The 22,261-nt window shown below is 45.2% G+C and overlaps 1 protein-coding gene across 7 annotated transcripts in view; it reads left to right on the forward strand.

Moving 5' to 3' along the window:
- FARP2 (FERM, ARH/RhoGEF and pleckstrin domain protein 2) overlaps positions 1–22,261 on the forward strand; it is a 197,296-nt gene that overhangs the window by 100,923 nt on the left and 74,112 nt on the right. For all 7 annotated transcript variants that reach the window (XR_008446209.1, XM_054039883.1, XM_054039877.1 and 4 more), the window contains exons 8-11: positions 433–580; positions 5,152–5,247; positions 20,946–21,109; positions 21,325–21,393. Coding sequence is in view for 6 of the 7 variants with exons in the window: in XM_054039883.1 (XP_053895858.1) it covers positions 433–580; positions 5,152–5,247; positions 20,946–21,109; positions 21,325–21,393 (477 nt within the window). In the remaining variant the exon portion in view is untranslated. The remainder of the gene's footprint in view (positions 1–432; positions 581–5,151; positions 5,248–20,945; positions 21,110–21,324; positions 21,394–22,261) is intronic.

Below are 22,261 nucleotides of genomic sequence, written 5' to 3' on the forward strand. Positions count from 1 at the left end.
CTAATCTGATTTTATAATTTAGATTGTCCTGTATTGTTGCAACATTTGCTATGTTTCTGTCATGCTATTATGCAATATTCTCAATTTCCCCCTTGTTTTCTGGATATATCGATGTATTCCTAAGCAAGAAATCAAACTGAACAGGATTCCTGTTTGGACAGTGATCTGTTGACCTCCTGGGTTTTGAATCCGATAACCTTCATACCAGTGTTCATTTGCTTCTCTGTATCAGTTTCCCTCAGATATATTTTGTTGTTCAAATTACAAAGGTAGCAGTAATACTTTCATGGAGTGAAATTGTCTGTAAATTAGGCAGAAAATTATTGCTTAGTTCTGGACATAAAGATTAATTACTTTGGACCCTTTGGAAGTAGTATAAAATCAGGTTGTTTTTAATATTCTCTATTTTTATGCTTCTATTCCTTATTGGAGGGGCCAAACTCCTGCTGAGTCAGATTTCCAGGTGCTTGAAATTGCTCGGAAACTGGAGATGTATGGCGTTAGATTTCATCTTGCATCTGACCGTGAGGGGTCCAAAATTAGCCTGGCTGTTTCACACATGGGCGTACTAGTATTCCAGGTAGGTTGGAGAAATAATACCAGATATGTACATCTTCCTTTTGATTATAATTCCTTAAGTAACTGTCAGTCACTTTAATCTACAAATCTCTTCTGACTTTTTTAATAGCTGACTTTATATCACAGAATCATAGGGTCAGAAGGGACCGCAAGGGTCATCCTGTCTAACCCTCTGCCAAGATGCAGGGTTTATTGCTAAACCATCCAAGACAGATGGCTATCCAGCCTCCTTTTGAAAACTTCCAGTGAAGGAGCTTCTACAACCTCCCTTGGCAGTCAGTTCCATTGTTCAACTGTTCTTACAGTTAGGAAGTTTTCCCTGAGATTTAATCTAAATCTGCTATACTGTAGTTTGAACCCATTGCCTCTTGTGCTGCCCTCTGTGGCAAGAGAGAACCACCTTTCTCCATCTTTTATTATGGCAGCTTTTCAAGTAGTTGAAGACCGCTATCATGTCCCCCCTTAATCTCCTCTTTTTCCAAATTAAACATACCCAGTTCCTTCAGCATTTGCTCATATGGCCCTATGGGTGCTCCACTGTAGGTGTGACTTCATCCCTGTGCTGCTGATAAGAGAACTTTGGTAGCTGTGTCCATTGGGCCCACACATGCATTGTCTCTCTTCATGCTGCACCACTGGCTAGACAGAGTGTGCAGGCTAACCATTTACAAATTTAACGACTTTATTGACAAACTGGCCAAAGGACATCAGCAATATTTTAAAGCCATCATAGAAGAGGGACAATTAGTAGCAAAAACATCACTACAATTGGTCCTCCATGCACCAACACGGCAGGTAGGTCCATCTCCACAGCGATGGTGATGCAACGATCATCATGGCTCCACTTATCAGGATTCCCGAAAGAGGTGCAGTCCATAGTGGAAAATTTTCCTTTTGAGGGTACGAAGCTCTTCGCCAAAAAGACCAATGCCTCCCTTCATATCCTGAAGGATTCCAGGGCTACCCTGAGGTTGCTGGGAATCTGTACACTGGGGTAAAAGAGGTGTTTTAGTCCCCAGTCTCAACACAGACCATATGTGGCTCAATATTAACCTCAGCACCATTAAGAACCAAAGAGAAAGAAAGAGAAATTCCTGAAGTGCAAACCGTCTGGTCTGCAAACCTTGTCCAAACCGCCTGCATATAAATATCCCTTTTGACGGGCAGGTTGAGGCGCCGCGAGACCACTTTCCACAACTGCCGCAACCATCCATGGCCAGATCCGGGGTGGGTGGTGATGGGGCTAGAGGGATCCCAGCCCACCCAACTCCACCAGGTCCCAGCCCAGGGCCCTGTCAGCGGTGAGTGTGTTCACCATCCAGTTAGCGGGGATCCTACCGCAACACGCTGACCTTACATGGGTTGCAGATACCACTCATTCCGCCTCCTTGGGCCACTTCCTACTGTGTTTCCTGAAGCAGTAGACTGTGTATTGTTGGGGTCTCCGGGTTCCCTGGTGTGGGTAGCTCCCAGGAATTCTGACTCCTGCCAATTGGGTGTAGGTAGCACGTTTCTGGTGTAGTCCCTGGGATCTCTGGCTCTCGTAGTTAGGGGCTCCTGGCCTGGAGCCTCCACCAATCGTGATTCCTCCTCAGTGACTAGCCCAGACTGAGCTGAGTTGCTCATCTTTATAGTAGCACAGCAGTTGGAGCATGCTCAGCACGGTCCGAGGGCCGGGACTTCCTCTGCCCATAGTGTGGGATTAAACCTTTCTCTCCTCGTGCGGGGTATGCACACTCTGTCACAGCGCCATACAGGCAAAAGCCCTCCTACCTCAGCATAGGTTCCTATCCCTGGCTTCACTCCTAAACACCATTCAGTACAGTCCACAGATACTGCCCTGACTCTGCCTCCAACTTTTTGGACACATAGCAGCAGGCATTGTGGTGATACCACACGCCAAATTCCACATGTGATGTCTCCAATTATGGTTTAGTTCAGTTTACAGACCAAACAGGGACAGGCTGGACAAACCTGTCACTACCCACCAGGCTCAAAAATTCCTTAAACAGGTGGAAGGACCCAACCAATGTGTGCAAAAGGATCCCCTTCTCATACATGTCACCATCATTCTTTCTTACCACCAACTCATCACTCATAGGGTGGGGAGCACATTTAAATGGCCTAATGACACAAGGCAAATGGTCACATGCAGAGTTGTCTCTACACTTCAGTCTCTTCAAACTGAGAGCGGTCAGGAATGCCTGCGCCTATTTTCTTCTGCTGATCGCAGGATCACATGCAAAGATCCTAACAGACAACATAGCCTGCATGTATTACATCAAGCGTCGCCGGGGGCCAGGTCGCCCTCCCTATGCATGGAGGCTGTGAGACTATAGAACCTGTGCATCTCTCACAACATCACATTATCCCGCAGCTTACCTCCTGGGCACGCAGAATTCGATAGTGGACAACCTCAGTTGCAAATTCCCACAAAATAATGAGTGGGAGATGTACCCATCAGTACTCCACAACCTGTTCACACAATGGGGAACACCATCCATAGACTTGTTCACCATTCACCAGAACAAGTGTCGATGCTACTGCTCCAGGGTGGAGATGGGACAGCAGTCTCTGGGCGATGCTCTTCTTCTCCCCTGGGACAAGGACCTTCTTTCCACCTTTCCTCAGTTTCCTCTTCTGCTGAAGCTCCTGTTAAAAATAAACAGGGATGGAGCTCACGTCATCCTGATTGCCTCTACTTGGCTGAGGCAGACCTGGTATCCTTACCTGATACAGCTTGTGATGTGCCCGCTGATCTCTCTCCCGACCTATCTGCACCTCCTTTCGCAGGCTCCTGCTTGGTTCCAGCACCTAGAAAGTTCATGTTCAAAGGAAGTAGAGGAGGTTCTATTTACACAGTAGAAAGTCCACCACACAACGTACTTACTGTCAGAAATGGTCCAGGTTTCAGATTTGGTTCATTTCCCAACAAATCTCTCCAATGTCATTAACTCTTCTACATATTCTAGTCCTATGTTCTGACCCTTAAAAAGTCAGGATTATTCCTAAGCTCTCTTAGGGTCCATCTATCAGCTATTACAGCCTTTAATGGTACTGTCACACCGAATCACTAAAAGATTCCTTAAGGGTGGTATCAACCTCTTCTTTCAACCTCGATTCCCTAAACCTGGTTCTGAAAGTGCTGACTAGGCCCCCCCTTTGAACCAATGGCCACCTGTTCGCTAACATACCTCTCAGTGAAAACGGCCTTACTAATAGCAACGATCTCAGCCAGAAGGGTAGGAAAGATAGCAACTCTGATGGCGTATCTCCCTTACACAGTATTTTTTCCTGACAAGGTTATACTCCGGCTACATCAAAAATTCATCCCTGGGGTAACCTCCCTGTTTCACATGAATCAAACAATTCACTTTCCAGTCTTCTACACCAAACCTCACCAAGACAATAGGGAGGTTATACTACATACCCTAGATGTCAGGAGAGCCATGGTCTTCTACCTTGATAGGACAAAGGCCTTCAGGAAGTCCCCTAGACTTTTCACCTCTGTGGTGGAAAGAACCAAGGGCTCAGCAATATCAGCCCAAAGACATTCTTAAGTGAGTCTTGAATTGCATCAGACAGTGCTACCAAATTCTTAACGTGATCTCCTCCTTCCCCACCCCTGGATCTATATACATTCCACAAGATTGATCTCCTCATCTGTCGCCTTCTTCAAGCATGTCCCATCACAGAGATCTGCAGAGTGGGGACATGGGCTTCAGTCCACACTTTCGCAGAACACTATGCTATCACGGGGGACTCCACCTCCGATGCCATCTTCGCCTTCACAGTACTGTCATCTGTAACTAACCCAACTTCGAAGTCCCAGCCCTCCAAAAGGGGTACTGCTCGGGAGCCACCTAAAATGGAGCACCCATAGGAATGTTAGTCAAAGAAGAAGTTACTCACCTTGTGCAGTAACAATGGTTCTTAAAGATGTGTCCCCCTTGGGTGCTCCACAACCTGCTCTCCTCCCCTCTAGTTCTGAGTTCTCGTTTATGACTCTGTGTTAGAGAAGGCACTGAGGACGATTAGCCTGAGTGCGCTGGCTAGCCTCGTGACACAGCACGAGGAGGGCCCAATGAGCATTGCTACTTAAGTTCTCCAATCAGCAGTGCAGGAAGTTACACACCTATGGTGGAGCACTCATAGGGGGACACATCTTGAAGAACCATCGTTACTGCACAAGATGAGTAACTTCTGCAGATATTGATGACACCTGGGAAACTCAACCCAGGTGAGCAGTTAAATTGGATTTTGTAGAGCTATCCTTGGGTAGAATGAACAACGGAAAGTTTACAAAAACAAAAAACCAAAAATACCTATCTAAAACGTATATACCACAAAGTAACTGATATTGTCCTTCAATATCTGCTTGAAGACCCTATGTTTTCTATTAATCTATGAATGATATTGCAAAGCAGATAAAGCCTGATCAAAGGAATAAATTGAAAATAGATTGGAATACAATGAATTTTGGGGGCAAGGAAGGACACTTGTTATTGTTCAAGATACAACTTGACTGTAAACATTTCTTGCTAGCCATAAATAATTTTGTTTTTCATTTAGGGTACCACAAAAATCAACACCTTCAACTGGTCTAAGGTCCGTAAATTAAGCTTCAAGAGAAAAAGGTTTCTTATCAAGCTACACCCAGAAGTCCATGTAAGTCTAGCCATACCTATAGCCATGGCACTGTTTGAAACAAGTCTTCTAAATGTTAGTAGAAATACTTAAGTCCATAATTTTGTAAAGCAAGTGGATTTTTTTAAAATGCCCTAAAGGATACTTTTTGGCTTCATCCTTCAGTTATTGTAGTAAAGGTCTCCCCCACCTCCTCAATGTCCCTACCTTGCTCTTCTAAGGCTTTCCACTTCCTATATCTGTCTTGGCCCTCATTAGACATAAGCATGTGTATTTTAAAATATTAAATAGTAACGATAGTTATGAGTATGTTCAGTATGTAATTCCTGTGTATTTTCTTTTTAATAGGAATGTTGCTTATAGTACTGGTGCTTCATATGTAAATTTGCCTACTGCTAAAACTAGTAATTTGGGGCCATATGCTCCCTTTGCTGCATGGTGGGGAGAGAAACAAAAGTTCACAAAAGAGGTCTGTTTGGATTGGGTGACAAGGATGAGAGGCTATTAGGCAGGCCTACCACCAATTGTGAAGTGCTGGACAATCCTGTTTTACAGTGACGTTGTCAAATATGCAAGACTGAAGAAGGCATGGCCAGCCATAAGGGGTCGGAATTTCTGAGTAGACACTCTATACACCATGAGCCCAGAACTTTGGAATTCAATTATAGGGCAAATTGCCACTTGGGAGCTAATGCTACTTGTTTCAGCTTGCTGCAAGTTTCTTTCTGTGGCTTTAATGTACCTCTGGGTGTTATGTAATATGCAGTTATGGTAGCTGTGTGAGTCACGCTGCCCATTGCTGTAGTTAAGGGTATGAGAGGTTCATAAAAGAGCAGGCACTCCTGCAGCAGATGTTTGGAGATCTTCAGGGTTTGGGGCCAGAATTTGCTTCAGATTCCTGGGCTCCACATGGTTGCCAGATTACAGACTGTGCACCTGCACCCCATTGCTAATCACATATGCAAGGGGAGAATGGGGCATGTTTATCCCAATTTTCAACCCACTAAATTTTTGCAGTAAACTTTTTCCTTCTGTAGTTTTTTCATGGAATGGAATGAACAGAAATATCCAAAACTGGAGACCTGGTAATAATGGGAGACTTTAACTACCCAGACATCTGTTCGAAAAGTAGTATGGCAAAATACATTTCCAACAAGTTTTTGGAATGTACCAGGGACAACTTTGTGTTTTAGAAAGTGGAGGAAGTAACCAGGGAAACAGTCATTTGAGACTTGATTCTGACCAAGATGAAGGAATTGGTAGTAAATCTGAAAGTGGAAGAACGTATGGGTGAAAATGATCATGAAATAATAGATATCATGATCCTAAGAAAAGGGAGGAGTGAGAGCAGCAGAATAAGGACAATGGACTTCAAAAAAGCAGACTTTAACAAACTCAGAGAACTGGGAAGAAAATCTAAGGGATAAAGGAGTCCAGGATAGCTGGCAGTTTCTCAAGGAGACAATATTTAATGCACAATTGCAAACTATTTTGATGCAAAGGAAAGATAGAGCCATATTGGCCTCTTAGTAGTCTTCCTATCAGGAGCTCTTTAATGACCTGAAAGTCAAAAAGGACTCCTATAAAAAGTGGAAACATGGATAAATTGCTAAGGAGGAGTACCAAAGAATAACACGAACATGTGGAGACAAAATCAGAAAGACTAAGGCACAAAATGAGTTATACTTAGCAAGGAACATAAAAGGCAATAAGAAGAGGTTCTTTAAACATGTTAGAAGCAAGGGAAAGACAAAGGGAAGTGTAGGCCCTCTACTTAGTGGGGAAGGAGAGCTGATGACATCAATAAGGCTGAGTTGTTTAATACCTCTTTTGCTTCAGTCTTCACTAAAAAGTTTAATGGTAACTACATACTCAAAACAATATTCATGACAAGGGGGAAAGAGTGGAAGCCAAAATAGGGAAAGGTTAAACAATATTCTGATAAGTTAGATGTATGTGGCAGGGGGGAGGGATAGCTCAGTGGTTTGAGCATTGGCTTGCTAAACCCAGGGTTGTGAGTTCAGTCCTTCAGAGGGCCACTTAGGGATCTGGGGCAAAATCAGTACTTGGTCCTGCTAGTGAAGGCCGGGGGCTGGACTCAATGACCTTTCAGGGTCCCTTCCAGTTCTATGAGATAGGTATATCTCTCTCTCTATTATTATATTATAAATTCATCCTAGGGTACTTAAAGAACTAGCTAAAGCAATTTTGAACTGTTAGCAATTACCTTTTGAGAATTCAGGGTGTGGTCTCAGAGGGCTGGAAAAGGGCTAACGTATCTATTTTAAAAAAGGGGAACAAAGACAACTTGGGAAATTATAGACCAGTCAGCCAAACTTCAATACATAGAAAGATACTGGAACAAATTATTAAACAATCAATTTGTAAGCACGTAGAGGATAATAGTTATAAGAAATAGCCAGCATGGATTTGTCAAGAATAGATCATGCCAAATCAACTTAATTTTCTTCTTTGGTGAGGTTACTGGCATAGGCACCACAGGAGGGAAGGAACAGTAAATGTGGTATTCTCTTGATTTTAGTAAGTGTTTAGACATAGTCCCACATGAACAAACGAAGGAAATATGGTCTAAATGAAATTACTGTAAGGTGGGTGCACAACTGGTTGAAAGACCGTACTCAAAAAGTAGTTATCAATGGTCATCTGTAAAACTAAGAGGATGTATTTGGTGGTCAGTCCTGGGTCTAGTACTGTTCAGTATTTTTACTGATGACTTGGATAAGGGAGTGGACAGTATACTTACAAAATTTGTGGATGACACCCTGCTGGGAGAGGATGCAAACACTTTGGGGGACAGAATTAGAATTCAAACTGACCTTGACAAATTGGAGAGTTGGTCTGAATTCAACAAGATGAAATTCAGTAAGGATAAGTCAAAGTACTGTAGCCATGGCATCCAGCAAGTACTTCACTTAAGAAGAAAAAATCAAATGCACAACTACAAAATGGGGACTAATTGGCTAAATGGTAGTACTGCTGAAAAGGTTCTGGGGTTATCGTGCATCACAAATTGAATATGAGTGAACAATGTGATGCAGTTGCAAAAAAAAAAAAAAAAGGCTAATATTCTGGGATGTATTAAAAGGAGTGTTGTATGTAAGACATGGGAAGTCATTTTTCCACTCTACTTGGCACTGGTGAGGCCTCAGCTGGAGTACGGTGTCCAATTCTGGGCACCACACTTTAGGAAATATGTGGACAAACTGAAAAGAGTCCAAAGGAAAGCACCGAAAATGATAAACATTTTAGAAAACCTGACGACCCCGATGCAGTTGCCCCTCTGGCCAGATCTTCTGTCATAGAATCACAGTCGGCTCCTGCACCCAAATCTGGCAGTGCTGCACCTCACAGTTTGGTTGCTCCATGGTTAACTGCTGAGGAGCAGGAATGCTTGGCTCGAGTCCAGCAGGTCCTGCGGGGTAGTAGAAAGCCCTCCACTAGAGCGATCTGTCTGGCCAAATGGAAACGATTCATGTGCTGGGCCTAGGCCCAATAGGTTAGGCTAGAGCAGGCCTTGCTGCAGTTAATCCTGGACTACCTTATGTACCTGAAGGTCCAGGGTTTGTCCCTTTCATCAGTTAAGGTCCACTTGGCCGCTATATCAGCCTTTCACCCTCCATTCCAGAGCAGGTTGGTCTTCGCACATAACATGACCGTCCAGTTCTTAAAAAGTCTGGAGTGGCTCTACCCCGAAGTCCAGGACCCAGTCCCTCCGTGAGCCTGGAATCTGGTGCTTGCGTGGCTCATGAAAGCCCCCTTTGAGCCCTTGGTGTTCTGTTCCCTTCTTGTAACCGTGCCCTAGTGGGTCACAACTGAGGATGCCAAGTTCAGGACGAACTGCTGAGATGTAGGGCAAATGCAACCCAAAACTGGTGGTTATTTTTTTTATAAGATATACCAAACCAGCCACAAAAGTAAACTCCTGTTTCACCACACTGGCTAACAAGAAAACATAAAGGCAGTTTCCTCAGGCATTCCAGTTCTTATATCACCACCAAAAACACTGGATTCAGAGATGAGTGGTTCTTTATAACCAGTCTCATCAAATAATAGGTTCTTCTGATCCCAAAGGACCAGCCACACACCCAAGTCAATATATAATTTAGATCTTACCCAAAAGTCATGCTGATGCCAATCCCTGAGTATCTAAGATCTAAAGGTTTATTTATAAAAAGAAAGAAAGGTGAAAGTTAAAATTGGTTAAAGGAATCAGTTACATACAGTAATGGCAAAGTTCTTGGTTCAGGCTTGTAGTAGTGATGGAATAAACTGCTGGCTTAAGTCAAGTCTCTAGAATACATCCACAGTTTGGATGGATCATTCAGTCCTTTGTTCAGAACTTCAGTTTGTAGCAAAGTTTCTCCAGAGGTAAGAAGCAGGATTGAAGACCAAATGGAGGTGTTTCCAGGGCCTTTTATAGCTTTTGCCATGTGGAGGGCATCCCACTGTTCTTATTGTGGAAAATTACAGCAACAAGATGGAGTTTGGAATCACATGGGCAAGTCATATGTTTATGCCCAGTTTCCCTCAGTCATTGCAGGAAGCCATTACCTACACTCCAGACAGCACATTTACATGACAGTCCACTCAGTGTAAATGGACATCTCCCATGGTCCGTTGTCAACCAAGTGTTTCTTGATGAGCCACTTAATTTGAATAGTCCCTCCAAGATGTGCAGGGCGTTACCTCAGGAGCAAACATTTAAAGTCCAAGTATAGAGACAATATTTATAAATTCACATACAAAAATGATACATGCATACAGATAGCATAATCAGAACCAACAAATCATAACCTTTTCATAGACACCTCACTCGACTACCTTTGTTATATATTTGCAGCAAATATTGTACAATGGTTGCAACAATGATCTATGTGGTTATATTTTAATTAGATAACGTCACAGCATCCTGTTCCCTTCTTTTGCTCTCCTGCAAGGTGTCATTCCTGGTGGCGATTACTTCTGCCCGAAGGGTTTCCGAGATTAGAGCACGTACATCGGAGCTGCCCTACACAGTATTTTTTAAGGACAAGGTTCAACTGCAGCCACATCTGGCTTTCCTGCCCAAGATGGTTTTGCATTTTCACATGAGCCAGAACATATTCTTGCCAGTAGTCTTCCCAAAGCCTCATAAGTCTGAGGAGGAACATAGGTTGCACTCCCTGGATATCAGAAGAGTGCTAGCCTTCTATATCGAAAGGCCCAAGCCATTTAGCAAGTCAATGCGGTTGTTTGTCACGGTGGTAGATAGGATGAAAGGTCGGCCAGTGTTCACCCAGAGAATTTTATCTTGGCTCACCCCCTGTATCCGATTCTGTTATGATCAGGCAAAGGCGCTTCCACCAGAGATCGTAACCATCCACTCAACTAGAGCACAAGCCTCAGCAGTGGCCTTCCTGGCCCATGTGCCAGTTTCTGATATCTGCAGGGCCGCCACCTGGTCGTCCATCGATATGTTCACGTTTCACTATGTGCTTATCCAGCAAGCACGAGACAACGCTGGCTTTGGTAGAGCGGTGTTACAATCCGCACGTCTGTGAACTCCGAGCCCACCTCCAGGGACACTGCTTGTGAGTCACCTAGAATGGAATCAACATGAGCAAGCGCTTGAAGAAGAAAAAATGGTTATCTACCTTTCATTACTGTTGTTCTTCGAGATGTGTTACTCATGTCCATTCCATTACCTGCCCTCCTGCCCCTCTGTCAGAGTTGCCGGCAAGAAGGAGCTGAGAGGGCGTAGGGCCAGCGGCACCTGATATACCAACGCATGAGTGTTGCACTCAAGGGGGCTGACCCTACGGATACTGCTAACGCAAAAGTCTCTGACAACTGTGCACGTGGGCGTGCACACACCTAGAATGGAATAGACATGAGCAACACATCTTGAAGAACAACAGTTATGAAAGGTAGGTAACCATTTTTTGCTGTCACTTGAGAGTTAAATCTAACATTTTTGTGGATAGATTTTGAGTACTTCTCAATGTATCTGAACAAAGAAGCAAAAATAATTCAAGTGTCAAACTGAAACAGATCAGTGGTTCATCTAGTCCATTATCCTGTCACTAACAGTGACCAATGCCAGATGCGTCAGAGGAATGTGAAAAAAAGCGAAATAATGCACCTAAGCTTGCAGTTCTGTTCCACATAGGGGGACTTTTTCATAACTCTTTTTCATGGTGAGCGTATATCCTGAAGCGTGAAGATTGATGAACCTCATAATTTTTATCCTAACTAATATAACTTTAGATATTCATAAAATGCCAGTCCTTTTTTTTTTTTTTAATTTACTGAATTATATACCTAATTGGACTGCTGTGTGTAGGGACTTCAGCCCAGAGCATTTAGTTTCTACAAGCATAGCAATTGTACATAAATGTTTTGAAAGACAGGGTAATTCTGAGTGTGCAAAGGAGCTGATATGAAAGTAGGTTGTCCTGATTCAAACAATCAGTCTGGATATCATGTTCTGCATAAACAAGCAGGAAGTAAGATGAGCATGTCTCCTGTGTTGGGGAACCCCATTAGTATGAGTGGGCAGTCCATTGTAAAACATTTCTTATTGTCACTCAGCAGAAAAGGAAAACAAGATTGCAGAAAGGCTGAGTTGCTTGGTGATGGACCATCACAAATAGTTTTTGAGTCTTCCAGTGGAGTTCACTGGGATTTGTGAGTCCCTCATCTGATCAGAAAGATTTACCTGCCTTCTGCTCCTGGCACTGAGAAATTTATGTACGTCATCTTCTGCAATACCTCTGGCCTTAGGCAGCATTTCACAAACTCTTGATAGCTGAGCCTTCTCCAGGAAAACAAAACCAATCTTAAATCCTTTCAATCCTGTCACAGGGGGAAACTTGTATTGTCACTGTTCCACACCTCTCTGTCCCACTACGGTATTCATGCCTCCTCCCCCCAGGGATGTGTCCCTCATGTTTGAGAAATTAAGGGTGCTCTCCAGGCTCAGGAGAGACAAACTTTCAATACACCTTTTATTAACAATATTGATAGCATCAGCTACCTCAGACAGTTATGGTTCTCAGTTGATTTGAAGACTCTGAGTCTAGTTATGTAGAAGATCACTCAGAAACAGGGCATCTTCTTCGAGTGATTGCTCCTGTGTATTCTACAATAGGTGCGTGTGCTCGCCACGTGCACTGGTGCCAGAAGTTTTTCCCCTAGCAGTACCCGTAGGGGAGCGCCCCAGCGACCTTTGGAGTGGCGCCTTCATGGTGCGGTATAAGGGGCGGTGCGCACTCCCCCCACTCTCAGTTCCTTCTTGCCACCAGTGAAGGTGCTTCAGAACTGCTTTGCTCCAGCTTGTCTGCAGCTTTCCTCCAGAACTCTTGTTCGTTCAGTGTAGTAGTACCTGTAGTTGAAGTAGTTAGATTAGATTAGTTTAGTTTAGTGCGCCCGGGCCAGGGCATGCCCTGTGCCCCACGTTTTAAGTTGTGCGACACTTGTAGGCAACCGATGCCAGTGAGTGATCCGCACATGGACTATTTATGCTGTCTGGGCAAAACCCATCTCAGCGATCGCTGCAAGAGTCCTGCAGCGACCCGTCAGTGCCATCTACCTGTCGGCACTGCTCCCCGTCCGCGGGGCACGCCAAGAAGGCTAAGGAGAGGCCTTTTCTGCCACGGCACTGGAGCAAAACCAGGGGAGAAGCTAGACCCATGTTGGGCAGTCCTCTGTCCCCATCGGCCTTCAGGCCTCTGACTCAGGTCAGGTGGAGTAGCCCGGCCTATTCGGAGAAGACTTCCCTGGATGTCTGGATGCCCTCCACGTGGCCCAGGACATTATGTCCATGCCGGTACCAGGGGTACAACCAACGCTGGCTCCACGGTCCAGAGGCAAGCCACCGCTGGGATCTCCAAAGTCTCCCCTGGCTCGGGTACCATTCGCGGTCGAGGGAATGTTCCCGATGCCATTCGCTGGCCAGCGACCGTCCAGTGCATAGTCCATGCCAGTCACCGTTGACCCCCACCACGTTGTCTGGCTGGGTTCTGACTGATAGGGGCTCCAGGCAGGACCGGTGCTACCATTAAGGCAAACTAGGTAGTTGCCTAGGGCGCCAAGATTTGGGGGCGCCAAAAAGCGGTGCCCCCAATTTTTTTTTACAGCGTTCCTGGGCTGGGCTGCCGGCAGCGCGCTGACACGTGCGGCTCAGACTCCCTTTCCCAGCGCAGCGGCCGCTCCATGCAATTGTCATTTCCAGCCGGGGGCAGCGTGGTCGGGGAGGGGGCATAGCAGAGGTGAGCTGGGGTGGGGAGCCCTGTGGCAGCTCCCCCACCCCCAGGCACCCCCCCCCACAGCAGCTACCCCCCTCCCCCTCGGGGAGCCGTGCGGCAGCTCCCCACCCCAGCTTACCTCTGTTCCGCCTCCTCCCTGAGCACGCGGTCGCCGCTCCAGTTCTCCTGCCTCCCAGGCTTGCGGCGCCAATCAGCTGTTTGGCGCCGCAAGCCTAGGAGGGGAGGAGAATTAGAGCTGGGGGGGAGCTGCCGCAGGGCGGGGGGGGCAAAGTGGAAGTTTTGCCTAGGGCGTGAACTTCCTTGCACCGGCCCTGGCTCCAGGCACCGCTCCGCCTTGAGGAGCGGGCCCTGTCGTGACAGAGACAGACGACACAGAAGGTCTTCTTCTCCGAGGGGCTATCATAGCCAGCTGCGACATGAACGTCGATGCCATTCCCGTTCATCGTCTCGCTCCAGTACCCTGTCATGGCACTGCCCCCGCAGTTTGGACGTCGATCGCCAGTGCCTCGCTGGTGCAGATCTGCCCGCCTGAGCCAATTGCGGAGCAGCTGCTACTGGTGGTACCGTTCCTCACATCGGGATCGCGGTTTCATGGTCGGCACCGTTCCCACCGCTGCCGCTCTTCCCGGTCCAGGGACAGTGGCAGGTTGTACGCCAGCCCGGCCTCCCTTCGTAATCGTTGATTGATGGGACAGGCCAGTCAGGCTGAACAGCCTGCTCCGCCAGTGCCACAGCAGGTGCAATGGCACTGGGCTCCGTGGCTGGCACAGTGGTACCAATGGGCCTGTGGCCCCCGACGTACATTCTATTTTATATTTAATTACATTTCCTGTATAAACTTTTCTGTGATGCCTAGATAAAAAGCTGTTCGTCTTTGTGTAGATGCAACTGTGTATTTGCCCCACCTTAAATCATGACTGTTAGATGCTCTGGAAATGCAGGATACTTATTTCCATGTAGCAATCCTCCTGGGCCACTGGAAGTTCCTCAGATTTATTGTGTCTGGCTGGCACTACCAGTACATTGTGCAACCTTTTGGTCTGTCTTCCACTCCCCAGATGTATATCAAGTGCGTGATTTTTGTAGCAGCGTACCTCAGGAAGAGGGGAATTCATATCTTTCCATATTTAGGTGATGGGTTATTGAAGGGCAAGTCCAGAGAGGGAGTCCTCTGTCATGTCCTCGTCACACTACACCTACTCAGTCATCTAGGTCTCATCCTAAACAGTGGAAAGTCAACACTGATTCTGTCATAACTATAAAGGGAAGGGTAACAGCTCTCCTGTGTACGGTACTATAAAATCCCTCCTGGCCAGAGACTCCAAAATCCTTTTACCTGTAAAGGGTTAAGAAGCTCGGGTAACCTGGCTGACACCTGACCCAAAGGACCAATAAGGGGACAAGATACTTTCAAATCTTGGGGGGGGGGGGGGAAAGGCTTTTGTTTGTGCTCTTTGTTTGGGAGTCGTTTCGCTCTTGGGACCAGAGGGACCAGACATCAATCCAGGTTCTCCCCATCTTTCTAAACAAGTCTCTCATATTTCAAACTTGTAAGTAAAAAGCCAGGCAAGGCGTCTTAGTTTTACTTTGTTTTCTCAACTTGTAAATGTACTTTTTACTAGAGGGTTTATCTTTGGTTGCTGTACTTTGAATCTAAGACTAGAGGGGAGTCCTCTGAGCTCTTTAAGTTTGATTACCCTGTAAAGTTATTTTCCATACTGATTTTACAGAGATGATTTTTACCGTTTTCTTTGATTAAAAGCCTTCTTTTTAAGAACCTGATTGATTTTTTTTCCTTGTTTTTAGATCCAAGGGGGTTGGATCTGTATTCACCAGGAGTTGGTGGGAGGAAGGAGGGGAATGGTTAATTTTTCCTTGTTTTAAGATCCAAGGGGTTTGGATCTGTATTTACCAGGAAATTGGTGAAAGGTTTCTCAAGGCTTCCCAGGGAAGGGAATCCATTTGGGAATGGTGGCAGCGGACCAGAACTAAGCTGGTAGTTAAGCTTAGAAGTTTTCATGCAGGCCCCCCCACATTTGTACCCTAAAGTTCAAAGTGGGGATACAGCCTTGACAGATTCCAACTCAAAGAATCAAGTTTACTAGGGCCCTGATAGACTCTACATGGTTTAAGACTGGTTCTGCCAACCAAGTGACTACAGGCAATTTGCCACCTATGTCCAGAGTTTCAGTCTCAACCCTCACCCCCAGCCTGAGTATGCCTGAGGTTGCTAGACCATATGGCTTCATGTACACAGCTAGTCCAACATTCCAGATTGTGCCTATGTCCTCTTCGGATGTGCCTGAAGTCAGTCAATCATCTGAGTTATCATCCGTTGGACAGACAGGTCTGACTTCCTCTGCCAATACTGGACTCCTTATGATAATGGACAATTCAAGGCAATGTGTGCCAGAGTGTCCCTTCGCTTGGTCCCCGCCAACCGGGAATGTTGTCACCGATGCCTGCTTAATAGGTTGAGGAGCACATCTAGGGATGCTGAAAGTTCAAAGCCTGTGGTCAGAACAGGAAGTTTCCATGCATATAAATGTTCTGGAGCTTTGTGGCATCTACAATGCCCATCAGGCCCTTTGAGATCACATTAGAGACTTGTCAATGCACATCCTTACCGATTATACTACCGTGATATATTATGTGAACAGACAGGAGGGACCTGGCAATCTTCAGGGTGCTGTGTTAGGAGGTGATCAGGCTCTGACAGTTTGCATTGGGGAAAACGTTACCCCCCTGGCCAATTCTCTTACCTGGGATCCAGAATCACCTGGTGGATCACCTCAGCAGAAATTTCTCTTTGAATCACGAATGGTCCCTGAAGCCCAGCATCCTGCAGTCCATTTTTTGAAGTTTGGGCATCTCAACAATCAAACTGCTTGCCATTAGAAATGACAAGAAATGTCAGATCTTTTAATCCCAGGGGTGGGATCTCAGTCTGGGCTCCTTCATTGATGCTTTTCACCTGAGCTGGGAATTGGCACTGTTGTATGGTTTTCCTCCAATTCTTATAATCCTGCAGGTCATTCTCAAGCTGAAGTTGGACCATGCCAAGCTCATTCTCATTGCTTCAGCATGGCTGAGGCAATGTTGTTGGTTCTCCAACCTTCATGTTAATGGTTTGCCCTCTTGTATCTGTTCCTTTTCATCCCGACCTCCTGACTTAGCATCATGTCGGGTATTGCATTCAGCACTCCCTGCATCTCACAGCATGGATACTATGAGGAGGAGGAATTATGTTTGGAGTTGGTGTTGGGAAGTCTTGCTCAATAGTAGGGAGCCCTCCACCAAAGTGTTCTGTTTGTCGAAATGGAATCAGTTCTGGATTTGGTCATTAGCCTGTGGAGTTCATCTAAAGTTGTCTTGTATCCAGAGCATTTTGGAGTACCTGTTACACCTTCAGTCTTCTGGTCTTGCGCTTTGTTCATTGAAAGTCCACCTGGCGATGACTTGGGTGTTTCATCTGCCCACGGAAAAGTCGATGGTTTCAAACCTCAGGGCAGTGAGGTTCTTAAAAGGAGTCACTTGTCTCTGCCCATTGGTTAAAGAGCCAATTTCTTTGTGAGACCTTAATGTCTTAGCTATTCCTTTGGGGCCTCCATTCGAGCATCTAGTAACTTCTTCTTTCTCCCTTCTGTGTCAGAAAACTGCTTTCCTTGTGGTGATAACATCCAGCAGGAGGGTGGGTGAGTTGTAGGCTTTGATGGTGGAACCCCGTTACACTCAATTTTCTAAAGATAGGATATGGCCGCAGGGTTACTTTAAGTGTTTATCCAAAGTTGTTTCCCAGTTTCACCTGAACTAAGCTGTATATTTACCAGTGTTCTTCCCTAAGCAGCATTCACTGCCAGAGGAACAACATGCTCAAATAAATGTGTTAGTCTCTAAGGTGCCACAAGTACTCTTGTTCTTTTTGTGGATATAGACTAACACGGCTGCTACTCTGAAACCTCCCAGAGGAACAACATCTTCACTCACTGGACATCAACCGATGTTTATTTAGCTTTGTCTCAATAGGAGAAAATAGGACTGAATCTCAATGGGACCAAACATATCTGCTCCTTACCTTGTTTGTTTATTTCATATGCAGACCAAATTAAGGATTAAGCAGTCTGTTCACAGGTGATCTCCGGGTGGATAACTTCCTGTATACTCTGCCTCAAAGGATACATGCTCATTCCACAAGACCCTAGGCAACATTGATGGCATTTCTAAGTGACATTCCTATATTGGACGTTTGTAGGGCTGCCACTTGGTCATCTGTGCATACTGTTATAAACCACTATGCCATTACTGCTGCATCCAGATCAGATTCAGACTTTTGGAAGGCAATCTTGTAGTCCTTGTTTAAATAGACTCCAACCTCTCTCCTACTATGAGTACTACTTATGAGTCACCTGAGTAGAAAACATGGTTGCATCTACTCAAAGAAGATCATTACCTTCTTGTTAACTGTTGTTTGAGATGTGATGCAGACGTGTATTCCACAACTTACCCTCCACCCCCACTGCATCAGAGTCTGTACTTCTGATGTTCGGTACAAAGCCACTGAGGGAGTTCGGGGTGGCGCTGCCCTTGGGATGGGGTTGGGCTGCAGGGCATGAACGCCACCCCTACAGGTACTGCTAGGCAAAGTTCTCTGGCTCCAGTGTGCTAGGTGTGCACCGCCTAAATTGAATACACAGCTGCATTGCATCTTGAGGAACAACCGATACAGATAGGTAATCGTTTTATGTGGGCTCTCAATTCAGATAAAAATAAAGTGATCCTGAAAGACCTTGGGAAACAAATAGAAGAAATGGCCGAGGCGATATCATTAGCACTTTCAGTTGAGGCAGTTTGCCTGCCTTATGTGACTTAGGTTCACAACATAAGATGCTTATTAGATTCTCACCTGTTTCTGGATGTCCATATAGCAGTAGTGGCCAAGAGTGCTTATTTTGTCTTCTGTGCTTGGCCATGAGATTGTGACACTTTCCTTTTGAATGCAGATGAACTCATGATTAAGGCTACTATTTAATCACGGGTATTTTTAGTAAAAGTCATGGACAGGTCCTGGGGAATAAACAAAATGTCACGATCAGTGTCTTGTCCATGACTTTTACTAAAAATACCCATGACTAAATGTTAGGTGCTGGGGGAGGGAGGCGCTCCAGCGGACGCTGTTGCTCTGGGGTGGATGTTCCGGTGGTCACTGCTGTTGCTGGGGTGGGGGCACCCCGGGGCCTGCTGCTGGGGTGGGGGGAAGCCCGTGACCCTGCAGTTGCTGCTGAGTGGGGCAGCCAGTGATGAGCTGCTAAAATCTTAACAACCGGTTCCCTATAAAAAGTTCTGATTTAAGGGATGTGCCACAGTATGTATTTTTTGTACCAATAGGGTTACCATACTTCCGTATTTTCCCGGGAGGAATTTTTAAATTTTAAAATTTCCGCCCGGACGGCGATTTAAGAACCAAAAAGCCTGACATTTCTGGGAAAATACGGATGTATGTTAACCTTACCTAAAGTTCTTTTTAAAAAAGATGGGCCTGAACTAGAAATGAGCTCCGTTTCACATGTGTGGGTCCCCGCCACTCCCTGAGGGTGTGCTAGGGTGACCAGATGTCCTGATTTTATAAGGACAGTCTCGATTTTTGGGTCTTTTTCTTATATAGGCTCCTATTACCCCCCACTTCCTGTCCCGATTTTTCACACTTGCAGTCTGGTCACCCTAGGGTGTGCACATGTGTGGGTCCCAGCTGCTCCCTGCCCCCCCTCATTGAAGCAGGTGTGCAGGGTTATTGCCCTGGGAACTGCAGGGCACCAGTGGACATGGGGCTGACTGCAGACGGGCATGGGGTAGGGCTAGCTGGAGGCAGGGGGTGCACCAGGGGCTGGCTGTGGGCAGGGGCTGGCTGCGGGCAGGGGGTGCGACGGGCTCGCTGCGGGCAGGGGCTAGCTGGGGGCAGGGGGTGCGACGGGCTGGCTGGGGGCAGGGTGGTGGGTACTCACATGGGGAGAGGGGCTGGGAGCAGTCCGAGCAGCAGGACGCAGCCCAGGCCCAGCAGAGCAGCTGGGGACCCACCAGGTAGCAGCAGGAGCCCCAGGGCCAGAGGTCCAAGGAGCAGCAGCAGCAACAGGGCCAGGAGCCAGCCCACATGGCTCCTGAAGCGCAGCGCCCCCGGTGGCCGGGAGGAGGAATTACATGCTTCCCGGCCGGAGCCCATCAAAGCTTCCCTTGCAGGGAAGCCGGTTAACAAGTGATTCTAAAACCGCTTCAAAATTTAACAACTGGTTCCTGCGAACTGGTGTGAACCAGCTCCAGCTCACCCCTGGGGGCAGCCCAGACCCCTGCTGCTGCTGGAGGGAGGGCTGCTCAGGTGGCCCTGGGGTCAGCTGCACCAGCTGCTGCAGCTGCAGAGGTCATGGTGGTCCCGGAAAGTCACGGAATCCGTGATTTCCGTGACCTCCATGAAAGACTCGCAACCTTACTCATGATTATTCATGCCTTTGTCACTTCAAGATTGGATTACTATAATATGCTGTACATGGGACTATATTTTAAGATTACTTAAAAACTTCACTTGGTGCAGAATGCCTGCTTGTTAAGTAGTGCCTATCAGAGAGAGCGCATCATACCTGTGTCATCCAATCTGCACCAGCTTTTGGCTTGTTTCCAGGTGTAATTTATGGTGTTGGGTTTTAACTTACCCACAGCTGCCAACTATATAGGGATAATGTATCTCTGAAGCCACCTAACTCCTCATGTGATACTATGCCAATTGAGATAAGCTAAGACTCTTAAACTATGACCCCCCAGTGTTAAGTGGAAGGGGGCTGGTATGAAGCATCTTTTCAGTGAGATATCTTCTACTTTGCATTTGCTTTCCCACAAATTTGCATCATCAGTTACAAAAACCTAGACCTCTGTTTTTATCTTTGGAGGCGGTTTTTAGGTGCAGCCACGTCTAATGGTAATTCTTGAGTTCAAACTGTTAAATGAAAGAAGAAATCTAACAAACCCCAGGAAGTGTAAGATAAGCCTTAGCACTTTTAAGAAAATATATATTTAAAACAAGCCTTGTGATTAAATATCTTCATTATTTCTTTCAGCCAAATTACTAATTTAACAATCCACTTTTACTAATATGATCTATAGTTAACATAATTGTAAAGGTTTTTATCAAGTTTATTTTAAAGCACTTTTGCATTTTTCTAAAGCATGAATAAAAACATTTTAGGATGTTTCAGATTGCACATTTTAAAACTACATTCAAAACTTTACCAAATGCCCCGAGGCCTTAGTAAAATTAAAAATTTTATATGTGACTTGGCTCAGACCATGCGGAAACAAAAATATTGCAGCCCATTGCAGTTCAGTATCTGTGGTAGAGAGTACATGCTATTTTCTTGTCTGTCTTCAGTGTTCTTGTGTGTTCTACTTGATCGTCTGTTTTGCTCCTAGGGTCCATATCAGGATACGCTGGAGTTTCTGTTTGGCAGTAGGGATGAATGTAAAAACTTCTGGAAAATCTGTGTGGAATATCACACTTTCTTCAGGCTGTTTGATCAGCCGAAACCAAAGGCTAAAGCAGTCTTCTTCAGCAGAGGGTCTTCATTCAGATACAGGTATGGCATAGGATAACTCAGCATATTTATAAAACACAACTTTTTATAGTTAGGAAATTAAATCATGATGAAAAAGTGCTTTAACATAATTCTGAAGTTAAAAGTTTCAGAATCTGTTCCTGATGCATAAGCATTCTTTGTTCCAAACCTGGACATTTTTATCTACTCCTTTCATGATGATTTTTATAATATTGGTACTTTGCTTGGGTTCACAGTGGACGAACACAGAAACAGCTGGTGGATTATGTTAAAGACAGTGGGATGAAGAAAACTCCCTATGAAAGGTAAAACCCATGATTTTTAAAAGGTAAAATTGAGACTCTTGGAAGCCCCTATGTTGATATCCTAAATCGCACTTTTAATGAAATTGCTGCTTTGAGACATATTTATTTTTTTAATTATAAAATTATAAGGAACTGATGCACAGGGAGGCTAAGTGACTTGCCAAAGTCTCACAGGAAATCTGTGGCAGAGCAGAGACTTGAAATTGTATTCTACCTTTGATTTATTTTTTGAATTTCTCTCTCTCAAGTGTGCACACACTCTAACTACTAGTAGGAAATGTTTCAAAGAGATATCGTCCTTCCTTTCAGTCCATGTGGTTTTCTTAAGTGTGTATGGTTTACATGAGTTAGTTAGAAAATGCATTCCGAAGGCAGTTTTCACAAAATGAGAAAAGGTCTAAGGGACATTAATCTGGGCGATAAAAAGATGGAAAATTCCATAAAAAATGTATATTAACTATTTGCACTTCTGATCAGCTTCCTGTCTTGAGCAGGGATTTTCTAATTAAAAACGGTTACCTGTGGATCAAATCACCAGCTTTTATAATTTATAAAAAGGGCTTTTTTTAATGGAAAATGGGTACTATTACATGCCACGTATTGTATACAGTTAACTGACAATGTACTTTGCATAAGTGTTGAACATGAATTGACTTGCTCTCTGTTTTGACACCATATTAATTTATGGATATCTGTGTGCTTTGATGAGGAGGAATTTTTTTTAAAAGAACAGACACCTTTATGCTGTCTCATTCTTCTATTCTCTCATGTCCTTGCAGTTGCTTTTGCGTTCTCCTTTGAAAACATGAATGGTCTGAATCTAATGTCTCTGTTTTCTGTAATTATCTTGCTTCTGTGTTTTGTAGTA

This window comes from Malaclemys terrapin, chromosome 9, assembly GCF_027887155.1.
Source record: "Malaclemys terrapin pileata isolate rMalTer1 chromosome 9, rMalTer1.hap1, whole genome shotgun sequence".
Taxonomy (NCBI): domain Eukaryota; kingdom Metazoa; phylum Chordata; order Testudines; family Emydidae; genus Malaclemys; species Malaclemys terrapin.